Raw genomic sequence first — 16909 nt, 5'->3', positions numbered from 1 at the left:
CTCCCAGCTATGGAAGAGGCTGTAATCACACCCTGCTCCATCCTTCTCAAAGATCATGCATTTAATGGCTTTACCTGATGGCTGTTGTCCTTTAAAAGCCAGGAGCCACCTTTTAGAATACAGTAATCAGATTTTTAGGTTGCCACCTTGTCAGACAGCATGTTAATTTCATTTCACGCTTTGTCAATTTTACTCTCCCTTAGTAATTTCGCTTTAGCCATCTCTGTTGCTGACAACTTGACAGCACGGCTTCTATTTAAAGAAAGGTCACAAACATGACTAGGAAAAGTTATCCAGTGGGCCATTAACTTGGGAGAGTGGGGGCTGCTTGGGAGGGGAGCTACAATGCCTTAAACACAAATACTTAAGAGGCTTTGAGCAATCAAATTGCCAGCGGAGTCATCCACATTTGCTCTCTCTCTCTCTCTCTCTCTCTCTCTCTCTCTCTGTGTGTGTGTGTGTGTGTACTTCAGAATCTTCACTGGCCTGTCATCCTAACAAAAAAACAGGTCAGGCGAGCCATTGTTATTCTCATATTGCAGATGGAAAAACTGAGGCTGAGAGAATAGCAGCTCACCCAAAGTCACCTGAATGAGTTCATGACACTGATTAGATTTTGAAGCAGAGACCACCCGCTTGGTAAATACCGGCTGATTTGCAAAATATGGTAGAAGGCAAAGGTAAAGGACACCTGGAAGGGACACGGGTGGCTGGCGCTGTGGGTTAAACTACAGAGCCTAGGACTTGCCGATCAGAAGGTCGGTGGTTCGAATCCTCGTGACGGGGTGAGCTCCCATTGCTCAGTCCCAGCTCCTGCCAACCTAGCAGATCGAAAACACGTCAAAGTGCAAGTAGATAAATAGGTACCACTCCGGCAGGAAGGTAAACAGCGTTTCCGTGCGCTGCTCTGGTTCACCAGAAGTGGCTTAGTCATGCTGGCCTCATGACCCGGAAGCTGTACGCCGGCTCCCTCGGCCAATAAAGCGAGATGAGTGCTGCAACCCCAGAGTCGGCCATGACTGGACCTAATGGTCAGGGGTCCCTTTACACTTTACTTTTAAAGGACACCTGGACGGTTAAGTCCAGTCAAAGGCGACTATGGGGTGTGGTGCTCTAGCAGTTTGAAAGCATACCGGGGGGGGGGGTTAATGCTGCTCACTGTTTTAAGCTGGTTCTTTTTAGAATGCAAAGTCAGCAGCCCATAAAAGGGTCTCCATCATTTAACTTGGGGTTGCAGGGAAGGCTGCTGACTTTGAATGTGCGTCACCAAGGCTCGACAAGAGGCCCCGAGCTCTCCCAGATGGTTCCAGCAGGATTCCTGCCGCAGCGCCAGCCTTTGGCTCTTGGCCAAGGGAGGCAGGGAAGGGGTTAACGTTGTTTGTGGAAACATTTCTGTGTGTCTGTCTTGGAAATGCCTCGGAGTGTTTCAAATAATCTGGTGCCCAAACCAGACAGAGATGAATCAATCATGGGAGACTGAGGGCAGTGGGGACCCCTTAAGCCATTGTATAAGATGCAGGGCCTTCATCCTTGATGCCCCCCACCAGGCTGCCTGAATTCAGCCCAAGTCTTGGGTAATGCTCCAGGGCAGGCCTAGCCAATGTGGTGTTCTCCCTGTTGCAGGAATTTATGTATAGGTTGGGGGGGGGTGCCCCTCCAGCAGATACGCACATGCAGCCCACTACCAAAATCAGCACAATCACTTTTGTGACTTTGGTGATTTGTCCCCACAAAACACTTCATCACAGTTTCTTGAAGATCTATTCAAAGGGCCTCTGCTGCACAATACCAAATGATAAATGTATCTATGTATGGTTTGAAGCTCAACATCAAAAAAACGAAGATCATGGCCACTGGGCCCATCACCTCCCGGCAAATAGAAGAGGAAGAAATGGAGGCAGTGAGAGATTTTACTTTCTTGGGCTCCGTGATCACTGCAGATGGTGACAGCAGCCATGAAATTAAAAGACGCCTGCTTCTTGGGAGAAAAGCAATGACAAACCTAGATAGCATCTTAAAAAGCAGAGACATCACCTTGCCAACAAAGGTCCGTATAGTTAAAGCTATGGTTTTCCCAGTAGTGATGTATGGAAGTGAGAGCTGGACCATAAAGAAGGCTGATTGCTGAAGAATTGATGCTTTTGAATTATGGTGCTGGAAGAGACTCTTGAGAGTCCCATGGACTGCAAGAAGATCAAACCTATCCATTCTGAAGGAAATCAGCCCTGAGTGCTCACTGGAAGGACAGATCGTGAAGCTGAGGCTCCAATACTTTGGCCACCTCATGAGAAAACTCCCTGGAAAAGACCCTGATGTTGGGAAAGATGGAGGGCACAAGGAGAAGGGGATGACAGAGGACGAGATGGTTGGACAGTGTTCTCGAAGCTACCAGCATGAGTTTGACCTAACTGCGGGAGGCAGTGGAAGACAGGAGTGCCTGGCATGCTCTGGTCCATGGGGTCATGAAGAGTTGGACACGACTAAATGACGCAGGTGGCGCTGTGGGTTAAAGCCTCAGTGCCTAGGACTTGCCGATCGAAAGGTCGGCGGTTCGAATCCCTGCGGCGGGGTGTGCTCCCGCTGCTCGGTCCCAGCGCCTGCCAACCTAGCAGTTCGAAAGCACCCCCGGGTGCAAGTAGATAAATAGGGACCGCTTACCAGCGGGAAGGTAAACGGCGTTTCCGTGTGCGGCTCTGGCTCGCCAGAGCAGCGATGTCACGCTGGCCACGTGACCTAGAAGTGTCTCCGGACAGCGCTGGCCCCTGGCCTCTTAAGTGAGATGGGCGCACAACCCCAGAGTCTGTCAAGACTGGCCCGTACGGGCAGGGGTACCTTTACATTTACCTTTTTAAATGACTAAACAACAACAACAACTGGCTCACAGGGAAAACCTCAGCTGCTGAGTAGCTCAGCTACTCAACAGCCCCTCTGCCTGAGTGATAATTCCTGGCATCCTGATACCTGAATGCCAGACAGGTAGCCATTCCAGAAATAACAAACCCAGATGAAGACAAAAGGGTGTGATTAACTTGGCTGGGAAACAGGGAAATGTAAATATCTCTTTTGTTACACTTGATGGGTGTTTGGTGGAGGGCAAGGAGAACCATGGGGCAGGGTCCAGGATGCTCAGATTACTGCCACCAGACCTCCCCTTTCATGATGTAACCATGATGTATTAGTGATGTAGTTTGGGGAGGTGTAACATGGGGATTAGCAGCTAATAAAGGTTTGGGGGCTCTTTTGTTCAGGGCGTCCATCTTGCTTCCTCTTGCAGTGAGTTGGAGTCCTGTCGCGACAGTATCAATAAAGACCAAGCCTACCGGCTGCTGTTTTGCTCCAATTTTCCTGGTTGGTGTCCTTGCTTTTTGTCCAAGGGAGCCCTCAGATTTCTCCGTTAACATCCCGATTTGTTGGATTCCCATTTCCCTTCAGCCCTAGTCTGAGATTTTCAGAGAAAAATGTGGGGGTTTTGTCCATTTATCCCCCAAATCAGGTGAAATTGATGGGAGGAGTGCACTGATGTTATGCAGATTGCTGCCTTTGAAACCTCAGTGTTGTGGTTGCAAGAGCCTTGTCTTCTGTTATTTGAAATGAGCCCTCCCTAGTCATTGGTTCAGCTGCTGTGACATAATGGAATGTTCAGGAACTGCTGTCCAATGAAAACAACAACCTGCTATCCCATAAGGCCTACAGCAGGGACCAAACGAGGCTGTTTGCTGCCAGTGAGAAAAGATTTAGTGCAGAGCAGCATCTGCGACACAAGTGAATTATTGTCCGCCTGGGCTGTGTGCGAATGTTGTATATGTATGAGAGTGAACTGTGGCTGGCATATGAGAGCAATGCCTATATATTTATAAGAAGGAACTGAATGTGACTTGTGTGAATGTGTGTGGGATGTGTGAGGAAGCAAAGGGGGAGTGAGCAAAAGAGAAGATACTAAATGGATTGTCCAGCAAGTCTTTCGAATTGCTGCAAAACTGCGGCTGGGTCTCTTATATCTTTGCTTCCACAAAGATGTGAGGCTCCTGAGTTCTGGGCTTCGCTATGGCTGCGCGTTGCCTCCCTGTGATTTGTAAAGTGAAATGTCAGGAACTTGTGTTTCCTTATCTTTTGGAGCCAGACCTTTGGCAAAAAAAGAAAAGGTGGGGAGAATAAAAGAGGGGAGATAACAAGGAAGCCTGGCTTCCAGAAGAATTCAGATCCTAATCAGACCTTCTTAACTACTGGCACAGGGGAGCATTTCTTGAGGGGAATATGAATGGTGGGAGAAAAAAAATACATTGCCTGTAATCCAGCAGCAGATGCGAAATTAAGCTTCTCTCAGACTCCCAAGACTTCAAGAGTGAACGGGAATTTGAAAAAGGAAATGTTTCCTCCGCAGGTGTTTGGTCTGCATTGTATTGTTTTCTAGCCTATCTTGAGTTGCCGATTTTTTGCTTTTCATTATATATTTCGTTTCTAATGTAATTTGCCTTGAGTGGCAATTCATAAAATAATAATAATAATAATAATAATAATAATAATAATAATAATAATAATAATATATGGGAATTAGCTCAATATGATGGAGGTAACATACTTGTGCATGTATAGGATTTTTTTTTTTTGTTAGAGATGGACACTGTTTTTTGTGGAATGTATAAGATAAAGTAGTTTAAAGATTAGTTCCTCTGCAAATAATAGTTACTGTGTGTGCTGACTCTCATGCATACATAAGGAAGAGGGAAGTATTATATTTAGATTCCCAGGAAACCTAAGATGCACAGAAGCAAGTTTCTAGACCCTGTGGTTGTGGATATGATTGAAAATGTCTGCAAAATGCCACATCTCTGCAATCTGGGTTCCAGAGACAGTCTTTAAATCACAAAATCAGGCAGTTTCTGGTGTTCCCCTCTATCACACAGAAAAAGTGCTGCTGTTTTTACCCCCCCCCCCCCACTTTTGAAACAGGCAAGAGAAAAGGTCATTAAAAGAGTTTCACTGGTATACCAGAGCAGGCCCCCTGAACAATTTGTGTCAGTCAGAAATGCCATTCCTTTCTATTCTTATGTAGAAAAAAGATAAAGTTTTTAAATAAAATGGTGAATTTGTAGTATCTCTTTCTTGTTAGATTAGGTCCAAAAACTTGCAGTAGAACTACAGGTGATTCTGGCAGATGTATTTGCTAATAATGCCTAATAGTAATACAGTGGTACCTCAGGTTAAGTACTTAATTCATTCCGGAGGTCCGTTCTTAACCTGAAACTGTTCTTAACCTGAAGCACCACTTTAGCTAATGGGGCCTCCTGCTGCTCCTGCGCCGCTGCCGTGCGATTTCTGTTCTCATCCTGAAGCAAAGTTCTTAACCCGAGGTACTATTTCTGGGTTAGCGGAGTCTCTAACCTGAAGCGTATGTAACCTGAAGCGTCTGTAACCTGAGGTACCACTGTACTCTATTCTCAACTCACTTATGGACTCACCCAAGGTACCACTGTATGAGGTCACTGGATCCGAAGGGGAGGGTCCAAAGGTGTTTCAATCTTTCTTTTTTATTTTAGCACTGTTTATTAAATATTCCAAAATACAGTGTTAAATAGGAATGGGGGGCCTGTTAAACGACTCCCCAAAAATCCCAAATCCCCACCACAGCCTTAAACTAAGGCCAGGGCAATCTTCTTCTTTGGCGATCACTCGTAGCCGAGTAAGATTGTCTTCCATAAACACGGTTTTAACAGTGAGTACATAAGTGAGTGTGGAGGCCAATTCTGGACTGTTTACACAAGCACCATACATAGACAACAGCAAATAGACTCAGAAAAGCAGTGTATAAAATTGTAGCAGTCGGCAGATGCCATGTATTGTACTGTTTCCTCTGACTATCCAATACAGTGGTACCTCGGGTTACAGACGCTTCAGGTTACAGACTCCGCTAACCCAGAAATAGTACCTTGGGTTAAGAACTTTACCTCAGGATGAGAACAGAAATCGCATGGTGGCAGTGGGAGGCCCCATTAGCTAAAGTGGTACCTTAGGTTAAGAACAGTTTCAGATTTAGAAGAAGACTGGAAGAAATTTAAAGTCTATCTACAGAAACATTGTAAAATTAAGGAATGTTAGAAGGATGCTGGAATGCAGCTATGTGGTTTTAGCAGTAATGTTATAAAGGATAAAGTAAAAATGGATTGTTAACAGGTCAGAATGTAAAGTTACAATATATTAAGATAAATTAGTAAGATAAAAACAAAGAAGGAAAGGATTTGCTGAAACAACTAATGAACTAGAATACAAAAAAGGGAGGTGTGAGGAGGTCAAGGAAACAAGCAAATGATAGATAAGATATGGAAAGATGGATTTGTTTTTAATTGTTTTTATTTTTTTCTGTATTTTGTATTTTCTGTTTTTCTTTTTCTTTCTTTTTTATTCTTGTAACTTTTTGAAACACCAATAAATATTATATATAAAAATAATAAAAAAGAACAGTTTCAGGTTAAGAACGGACCTCCAGAACGAATTAAGTTCTTAACCCGAGGTACCACTCTACTGTATAGAAAACTGTAGAAGCTTCACAAATAATCACCAAAATTCAAGGTTTTGACTGGTTTCCTTGGCTCCAAGTGCTCCAAGGAATCCAGGGCTCCCCCTGCCTCTATAACGCCTTAAACATAAGGTCACATACCCCTTGCCCCTCCAATATGGCGTGAACTTAGCCTCACAATAGGAGGCAGGAGGCAATCAAGGGCAGCACATGCCTCAGACAGAAATCCATGGGATGGTGGATTGAATCCTGATATGTTCAAAGGAAGAGCGCAGGAAAGGCTTGCAGCTAGGGGGATGTGTAAATACTTTTATTGTTCTTTGGGGAAGAGGGTAGTTAAAAGGTGTTGGGAACTGGGGTTATTGACTGGTGGGTGACGGGCTCATGTTTCTACATGCCAAACGTTCCTACTTTGTGACATATTTGTGATGTATCGATGACACTGTTGAAAAATGTAGTATGGGTAATGGGGAGAGGTCTTGAAAGTTCATGCAACCCCACGCACAGGGTCCTACTCTTTGTGTGTTTGCAGCAAATAAAGACCACTGTTTTGCTTCTATAACTTGGCTGGAGACGCCTTCTTTTGCTGACTGGAGAGACCCGTAAATCCCTGCACCCTAGGATTTTTTCCTTATCATCTGGAATACAATAAATCCACACAAATGTTTGCTTTGTGTATGAACCCTTCCTTCTACCTACCAGTTCTCCTTTACACACACACCCCACTTTACATTCGATAATGGTGTTCTCGAGGCTACCAGCATGAGTTTGACCAAACCGCGGGAGGCGGTGGAAGTCAGGAGTGCCTGGCGGGCTCTGGTCCAGGGGGTCACAACAACAAATGCCCCTCCTCCCCCTCTCCTCCCCAAAACCCTGGGCTCATTTCCATACTCAAAGCCAGCTGGGGTCAAAATGGGGGGGGGGTGACATTCCTAGGAGGGGTGGTTGAGAAAATTGGGGGAAATGTGGGGGGTGGGATCTAAGCACTCCCTCCTGCTGATAGTGCCTTTCAAATCCTGCTCCCCTGTGTTAGCATCAGGCAATGGTGTCCAAACCTTTTTCAAAGAGGGCCAGAAGTGAAGGGCCGTGAGGGCCAACTAAAGGGCCAACCAAAACCAAAATTGTTGACCTTTAGGATTGAAATTGTTGACCTTTTTTTTTTTTTTTAGGGTTGAAGTTGCTGAAGGGTTGAAGTTGTTGAGGGTTTTTTAGGATTTTACCCCAGGAAATAAACTGCCACAAGGGCTGGATTAAACTGAGCGGCGGGCCGGATTAGGCCCCTGAAACAGACTTTGGACATGCCTGGCAGGAGATAATCAATATTGCCATCTCATGGGGGAATCATCCAAGAGTGATCCTGGTCTACAGGCACCTTGCGGCATGCCTCTCCATCATCTGATGGCTTGCAGTGAGCTTTGGCACTGCCTCCTATCACCTCGAACCACAATGTTATCAATGAAGCTCATTCACACATTCAGCTGTGAGAGCCAAGGGTTAATGATTGCTTGGCTCCTATGAGCACTTTGTGGGGAGGGAAAGCCCCTTTAAACTCAAGGTGTGAAGGGAGGCTTGATTTTTAGCAGGGCAGCATTGCACATTATGAGAAATCAGGTGACGGGCCTGGCACCCCCTGTGCCATCTGGCCATGGTGGGCCAGATTCTTATCTCCACACACCCCACAGGCCAAGTTTGGCAGGTGGGTGGAGGCATCACCTGATGTCAGAGTGGTGACAGGTGACCCGCTTTTGTCCATCAAACTGGGTGGCCAAAAGAGGTGTCTGCTGCTTCTTTCTTCTTTGGCGATCACTCATAGCCAAGTAAGATTGTCTTCCATAAACATGTTTTTAACAATGCAGTCAGTTGACAGCCAGTGCTTTGGAGTCACTATTTTTGAAGAGACAGATAGCGAGGAAGAGGAGTTCATAGGGTTCGGTCCTTCAGAAACAGAGGAGAGCGACGAGGAGGAAGGGGGGCTTAGGGGAGGGGGTGATGTCAGGGAAGAGTTAGAAGTTTCCAGTTTCTCAGAGCAGTGGCGTAGCGTGGGTTGTCAGCACCCGGCCCAAGGCAAGTAATTTGCGCAGGTGGCGCTGTGGGTTAAAGCCTCAGCGCCTAGGGCTTGCCGATCGAAAGGTCGGCGGTTCGAATCCCTGCGGCGGGGTGCGCTCCCGCTGCTCGGTCCCAGCGCCTGCCAACCTAGCAGTTCGAAAGCACCTCTGGGTGCAAGTAGATAAATAGGGACCGCTTACCAGCGGGAAGGTAAACGGCGTTTCCGTGTGCGGCTCTGGCTCACCAGAGCAGCGATGTCACGCTGGCCACGTGACCCGGAAGTGTCTCCGGACAGCGCTGGCCCCTGGCCTCTTAAGTGAGATGGGCGCACAACCCCAGAGTCTGTCAAGACTGGCCCGTACGGGCAGGGGTACCTTTACCTTTACCTTTAACCCGTGGATTTGCGCCCCCTAACCCTACCCCTACCCCTAACCCCCAGATGTTGCGGCCGGGGCGGCCGGCCCCCCCTGCACCCCCCACGCTACGCCACTGTCTCAGAGGGAGAAAGCATTCCCCAAGGGGGGGAGGGGAGCAGTGAATCTAATAGAAGAGAACAGGAGGAACAACAGGGAGGGACCGGCTGTTCCCAGGAAAGGCAAGGGTTCAGTTCTAGCTCAGATTCGGAGGAGGGGAGATACAAGCCAGCTCTAGCCAGGAGGTTAGAAAAAAGAGCGGGAAAGCAAAAGGAAAGGCGCGTTCGACATTTTGTGAGTGGCTGGTCACGGAGAAGCAGAGCTCAGAAGGTATCTGAAATAAGTGACTCTGAGGAATAATATTTAAGAACCGTTTATAAGATTGTTTTGTTAATAAGCAATAAAAAGTTATAAAAGAACAAGAAGCATTTGTGTGGTGATCTGAAGAGGACAACGACCAGGCCTGACAAACTCATTTCTTTTGGATGAGCAAGACCTCAATTTTCCATTCTCCTGGATAGGAACTCAGAAGCTGCATTTAGAATACAGTAGTACCTCGGGTTAAGAACTTAATTCATTCTGGAGGTCCGTTCTTAACCTGAAACGGTTCTTAACATGAAGCACCATTTTAGCTAATGGGGCCTCCCGCTGCTGCCACGCCGCTGCTGCACGATTTCTGTTCTCATCCTGAAGCAAAGTTCTTAACCCAAGGTACTATTTCTGGGTTAGCGGAGTCTGTAACCTGAAGCGTCTGTAATCCCAGGTACCACTGTATCACTCATTAAGATCTCGAGCCATTATTGGTGGTTGACATCTGTTTGAAAATGGAGGATAGGGCTATCTATGGCTACTAGCCAGGATGACTATTTTCTGCCTCCACGGTCAGCCAGAGGCAACAATGCTTTATAAAATGTATAATAATAAAAATTATTAAAAAAAAGAAAAAAAAAAAAGAGAGAGAAGGCTCTTGCCCTCAGGTCCTGCTTGTCTATTTCCCACAGGCTGGCCACTGTGAGAACAAGGATGCCAGACTACATGAACCACTGGCCTGATCCAACAGGCTCTTCTTGTGTTACATTAAAATATATCAGTAATTGGGAGTGGACCTTAACCATACACAGCTTTAAAGTACAGTGGTACCTCGGGTTACATACGCTTCAGGTTACATACACTTCAGGTTACATACGCTTCAGGTTACAGACTCCGCTAACCCAGAAATAGTGCTTCAGGTGGCGTGGCGGTAGCAGGAGGCCCCAATAGCTAAAGCGGTGCTTCAGGTTAAGAACAGTTTCAGGTTAAGAACGGACCTCCGGAACGAATTAAGTACTTAACCCGAGGTACCACTGTAGAGAATAACCCACAGGGACAAATAGAAAAAGACACCTTATAAAAACAATACGGCACAAGGGATATAGTGTTAAGAAGTATGTTAAAATGTAATAGAAAAATGGTGAAAAATCAAAGTTATAATATGTCAAAGTAAATAATATGTTAAAGTTGTTTAAACACAAAGAGAAAAGATTGGAGACATAATAGAAGCGACTTTAATAATTGGAAACTAGTTTTGAAAAAGGGTAAGGATTTGCTGTATTTGATTGAACAAAGAGGAACACAAAAAAGGGAGGTGTGAGGAGGTCAAGAAAGTAAGTTATGTAAATACGAATTTAAAAATTGGAGTTCTTTTTTGTTTAACTTCTTTTTTCTTATTTGATCTATGTTTGTGATTGATTATGTCGTTTTGTATCTTTCTGATGCTTTTTCATTTTTTATTTTTTCTCTTTTCTGTTAAAAAATAAATAAATATCTTAAAAAAAAAAAATAGAAAAAGACACCTTCACCCTGGTATGGCTCCCCTTTATCACATACACAGCCCAACAAGACAACAACAAAAGATCCACCAACAGCCTACAAATCAATATGGCTAACCTGATCCAAAACACCCACCCACCCCACTCACACATGACAACAAAGACCACCACAGCCAACCACAAATGAATAACCACACCCTGGGCCAACCCCAACCTCTCTCACCACCAAAGGAACACAAGTGAACAGCAAAGAACCTGCACAAGCAACGCTGACACCAAACCCCACATATAGTAAGTGAAATAGAAACATCGCCACCCGACCCCACCCCCACCCACCTCTTTCCCCCTTTTCTTCCTAATGTCTCAACGAATGAAACTGATTTGTAAAAATGTTACATGGGGGGGGGGAATACGAGAGAGAGACATTGCAAACAGTTCTGTAAATCAAGAAAATCTTTAATAAATAATAAAAAGTAGAGAATAACCTTCCCATGCTCATGTTGACGCATTAGCCATAGATTCCGCCTACCTTTCTCCTTGGGATCATATCTCCCCAGACACGCCGGTGGGATGTTCCAGACCCAGGTCTTCTTGTGTTTCCTCTCCAGCCTTGATGGGATAAAGAGGGAAGGGGAGATTTGCTATTAATTCTAAGGTTAACCTTCTCCCCAGGTCACAAATTCTGGTCGGGGAAATATAAGAACAGTGCATTTTTGCAAGAGGGCAGAGTTCACTCAGCTTCCACTTTTAAAGTGGGCAGGGATTGAGTATAAAGAATTCAAGAGATATTCGTGCAGGTTTGAGAACCAGGACTGAGAATCTTCTCACCAAACACAGAGCTTCCCTGACTTCAGTACCCACAGGTATGACTGACCTGTGGCTCTCCATATTTTGTTGGGCGCCAACTCCTCATCAGCCCTAGAGCCAGTATGGCCAACGGTCAAGGATGATGGGAGTTGTAGTCCATCCAATCGGCGGGTTCTCAAGCACAGGCAATGTCTCCTCTGCTTCACCAGGGAGAAGTTGGAGGGTACCTACACACATGGGTGTCAAAATGCACATACATGGCTACAAAATGTGCCTCCTGATCCTTTTCTGCCCATGCCCCAGAGCAGCTTCACTGAGTGGTTAACGTTGCAGGATGTTGCGGCTTTCCTGTAATAAATGCTTGTTCTGCTTAATGGCTAGGACAATAAAACCAAGCCGAGCTGAATTACAAGTGCTCCGGAACATCCATTGTGAGAATAAACATTCTCTGGAACCGGCCATATATAACAACCTCCTAACACTCCTTCCTTCAGTTTCAGCTGCCAGACCAGGAGAGCCCATTGCAGAGACAGTATTTCGGGTCTTGTGTAATGATCCTTGGTATGAGGAGAGGTGTTATAATGTCCCTGTTTGCTTCTGTGGAAATGGTGGCACAGGGTACATGGCTTCCAGTGGAAAAGCAGCAGCTCCTAGAAGGACCCTGATGTCAGCCCATGGATGCCTCTGACATGGAATAGTGGTTAGAGTGTTGGACTAGGACCTGGGAGACCAGGGTTCAAATCCCCGCACAGCCATAAAGCAAGCTGACTGTTCTTGAACGTTGGTCTCGCTATTATAATAATATAATAATTTATTATTTGTACCCCGCCCATCTGGCTTGTTTCCCCAGCCACTCTGGGCGGCTTCCAACAAAGATTAAGTTCAAGAAAGACACTGACAAACTGGAACGTGTTCAGAGGAGGGCAACCAAAATGGTCAAAGGCCTGAAAACGATGCCTTATGAGGAACGGCTAAGGGAGCTGGGCATGTTTAACCTGGAGAAGAGGAGGTTAAGGGGTGATATGATAGCCATATTCAAATATATAAAAGGATGTCACATAGAGGAGGGAGAAAGGTTGTTTTCTGCTGCTCCAGAGAAGCGGACACGGAGCAATGGTTCCAAACTACAAGAAAGAAGATTCCATCTAAACATTAGGAAGAACTTCCTGACAGTAAGAGCTGTTCGACAGTGGAATTTGCTGCCAAGGAGTGTGGTGGAGTCTCCTTCTTTGGAGGTCTTTAAGCAGAGGCTTGACAACCATATGTCAGGAGTGCTCTGACGGTGTTTCCTGCTTGGCAGGCGGTTGGACTCGATGGCCCTTGTGGTCTCTTCCAACTCTATGATTCTATGATTCTATGATTAAAAATACATTAAAATGTCACACATTAAAAACTTCCCTGAACAGGGCTGCCTTCAGATGTCTTCTAAATGTCAGGTAGTTGTTTATCTCTTTGACATCTGATGGGAGGGCATTCCACAGGGTGGGTGCCACTACCAAGAAGGCCCTCTGTCTGGTTCCCTGTAGCTTTGCTTTTCGCAGTGAGGGAACCGCCAGAAGGCCCTGGAGCTGGACCTCAGTGTCCAGGCAGAACGACGGGGATGGAGACGCTCCTTCAGGTATACTGGGCCGAGGCCTGTCTTTGCCTGCAGGGGAAGTCCCTAACTCACTGAAGGTTTGAGAACCAATGGCTACCCTCACCTGGCTTAGCTGGCTAGTCAAAGCTGTTCCCAGGGTGTGGCCACTGTCACATGCTGACAGCTTCTAGAAGCCACAGGTGAGAGCTGAGTGCAGGGTGGGGGACTAAACTACCCCACAAGGAACACGGTGCGCCCCCCCATCAGAGGTACTCCCCCTCTCATGACACCACATACACCCCACAGCCAGATATGGCTTGCTAGCATTTCAGACAGGTGTTGTTTCCAGTCCTATGTGAAGATGAGGCCTTTGGGTGCAAGCAAATGCCCTGCCAATGAGCTATAGTGCTCAAAGGAAGAATGAATAGGAAAGTGTTTCTGTTCTGGCTTATTCAGGTTCTCACACGGTCTTTTGGTCCTGAGTTGAAATGAGGGTCTCCATTAATCGGATTGAAGGGCCTCAGAAATAGAAATTCCAGCATGCTGTTATCAAAGCCACTGTTATAAGACTGGCAAGGCCATAAGCAGGCAGACAAACAAAGCAACTGTTATGAAACAGGGAAGGCCGTAGCAGGCAGACAAACAAAGAATGAGTAAATTAAGAAGTTTTAACCTTCAAAGGGAGAAACATGGAATGTTAGAGCCTGATTGGATAAGAATGTAAAGTCTCACTCTCTGTTTTTTTGTATGGTCTATAAAAAGTGAGCGCACCCTGACTGGGGTGTGCAGATTGCGAACTTATCGCTTTGTACCTTTGTTCTGCATATGCATAAATCCTGTTGAATCCTGCAAGGTTGTGTTACGGTAAAATTTGGGTGCGAGGCTGCTCTGCCACCCAGCATGTCGGACTAAGTCCGCGGGTCCCTGCGGAGGAAAATGAGCTCAGCCGGAGACAGGAGCAAGCTGCAGAAGATCCAAGTTTATAGCGCAACAGGTTCAAGGCGAGATTGAACAGTGAGAAAGGGGTGACATGAACTTTTGAAACTTCCCTCCATGTCCCAGAATACAGTGAAAAATACATCCCAGTTACATCATGAATACATTAAGAAGAGGTTGGGTTACACAGATTACATCATGAATACATTAAGAAGAGGTTGGGTTACACAGGATTAACATATAGAGGAGAGAGGGGGGGAATATGCAGAGCTGGAGATATGCGCAGATAAGCACATCCTGAGTACCGGTGATGAGAAGACAATGGTCCATGTACTGGCATTGCCCAGAGGAAAGGCTTGGCAGAGTGATTTGACAGGATTAGGGTCTTGACACCTTGCTTGAGGGATTATGGAGGACAGGGGAGGTGTCATGGAGTCCTAGAGAAATTGAGCAAATTGGCACGTTGATTTTCTATGAATTTTATAGATTTTAGTCCCTTTTGACATTGACAATTGGAAATAAATGGATATATTGTAGCAAAGAAGAAGGTGAAGAAGACATGCCCCGCCTTCCGTATCAGTTGGTTGCCACTGTGTGAATCTGTGCTCTGGGGACCTAATAGCAGATATGGAAAATGTCCAACAGGATTGCATTTCTTTTCGGGAACCTCGGGGGCAGCCCAACCGGAAGCCGTATCTGTGTGGAGGACCTCACCAAAAAGGGAAGCTTCTAGGAAGCGGACGGATGGAAGGGTTTTGCTTTTTGGAGAGCTCAGTCATGAGGAAGGAACTGGCACCCTCCCCGAAGACTGGAAAAGGGCAAGTGCAGAGCCTGTATCTTTGCACGCAGATAGACACACAGGAAGGCGGCAAACCTGGGAAATTGCAGCTCTCTTAGCTCAACTTCTGCACCTTGGTGTACATTAGCGGAAATGAAAACACAATTAAGGGGCAATCCACATCCAATTGGAGTCAATAGCAGAGCCCCCATTGATTTTGAGGAGGCTGGGCTGCAACCTTAATGTATCAGCACTCAGAGAAAATGGAGAGATTACAAGCTAGCCAGCATGGCTTTATTAAGCACAAATCATTCATGCCAGAAACCCTACTTTCCTTCTTAAAGCTGGTTTCAAAAGACAAAGGGAACGCAGCTGGACTCTTCACTTAGACCCACGGGGGCATCCTGAAAAGGAAGGTGGAGCAACATGGGAAAGGGCCCTGGCTCAGAGGCAGAGAACCTCCTTTCGCAGGCGGGAGGGCCAAAGTCAAATCCCTGGCATCTTCAGGAAAGAATCCTGCAGACCCTCCAAGGGTCCCTATCTTCCAGGGACAGTCCCGGATGTACAGAAGCCATACCAGTTTCTGATTTGATCCTGGATTTCCTGTTTTTCCTTTTTTAAAAAGTTTTTTGCTGGGTTTTTAAAATTTATTTCAAAACCAAAAAAAATTACAAACATCAAATTCAAAATCCATATTCATTTTCTAACATAAGCCTATTACATAGGTAAAGGTAAAGGGACCCCTGGCCATTAGGTTCAGTTGTGACTGACTCTGGGGTTGCAGCGCTCATCTCGCTTTACTGGCCAAGGGAGCCAGCGTACAGCTTCCGGGTCATGTGGCCAGCATGACTAAGCCGCTTCTGGCGAACCAGAGCAGCGCATGGAAACGCCATTTACCTTCTGCCAGAGCCGTACCTATTTATCTACTTGCACTTTGACGTGCTTTCGAACTGCTAGGTTGGCAGGAGCAGGGACCGAGGAACAGGAGCTCACCCCGTCATGGAGATTCGAACCACCGATCTTCTGATCGGCAAGTCCTAGGCTCTGTGGTTTAACACACAGCGCCACCCGCGTACTTTCAAAGGGAAGCCTGTTACCTAAATTAAAATATATGTAATTGCTCTAGGCTTTCCATTGCTGTATGTAAATACAACGCAATTAACAAATTATATTATAAATGATATTATAGGTTCTCATATACTCCCCTTCACCCATGAGTGATCTCCATATTTTACTTCTTCCATCTTGTTGTGTTGTTATAATTTAATAATTATTCAATTGATTCTATTGCTATTTTATTGCTTACCCCTGCACGTTTTACATATTATCTATTAATATTTCAATTCCGGAACCATATTTTTCCATGTATTCCTTCACTCCATCCCATTCTCTAATTATTATCTGATTTGAGTGGCCTCTAATAATTGCCGCCAATTTTGCCATTTCTACAAACTCGCAGAGTTTGTTTTGCCATTTTAATAGTGATGGGATTTTCTCCCCCTTCCAGTTTTTTGCAATCAATATTCTGGCAATATTTCCCGCTTTTCCTTAGGACGTCCCTATATTCATTAGAGAAAGGTTGGAGGGTATGGTAGGATGTCTCTATTTTCATTGGAGAGAGGTTGGAGGGTGTGGAAGGTGTGCAACCCCCAAGCTAAGGAGATAAGTAACCATGCGACCTTTAGAAGACATCTGAAGGCTACCCTATCCAGTGGTACCTCGGGTCAAATACTTAATTCATTCCGGAGGTCCGTACTTAACCTGAAACTGTTCTTAACCTGAAGCACCACACTAGCTAATGGGGCCTCCTGCTGCCACCGCGCTGCCGCCACACAATTTCTGTTCTCATCCTGAAGCAAAGTTCTTAACCTGAGGTACTATTTCTGGGTTAGCAGAGTCTGTAACCTGAAGCGTATGTAACCTGAAGCGTATGTAACCCGAGGTACCACTGTACTTTTTTATGTTAACTGATTTATAATGTTTTTATGTGTTGCAAGCCACCCAAAATGACTGGGGCAACCCAGTTAGATG

At 45.7% G+C, this 16909-nt stretch overlaps 1 protein-coding gene across 1 annotated transcript in view; it reads right to left on the bottom strand.

The window, feature by feature from the left end:
• The window catches only part of GABBR1 (gamma-aminobutyric acid type B receptor subunit 1), a 184814-nt gene that overhangs the window by 130238 nt on the left and 37667 nt on the right, over positions 1-16909 (bottom strand). The window contains exon 2 of the mRNA XM_079958764.1: positions 11311-11390. Within this exon, the coding sequence (XP_079814890.1) occupies positions 11311-11328 (18 nt within the window). The 5' untranslated portion in view covers positions 11329-11390. The remainder of the gene's footprint in view (positions 1-11310; positions 11391-16909) is intronic.

This window comes from Podarcis cretensis (assembly GCF_951804945.1).
Source record: "Podarcis cretensis genome assembly, chromosome: 2".
Lineage (NCBI taxonomy): Eukaryota > Metazoa > Chordata > Lepidosauria > Squamata > Lacertidae > Podarcis > Podarcis cretensis.
The sequence above is the reverse complement of the archived record's forward strand: the minus strand, read 5'-3'. Positions and strand labels throughout refer to the sequence as shown.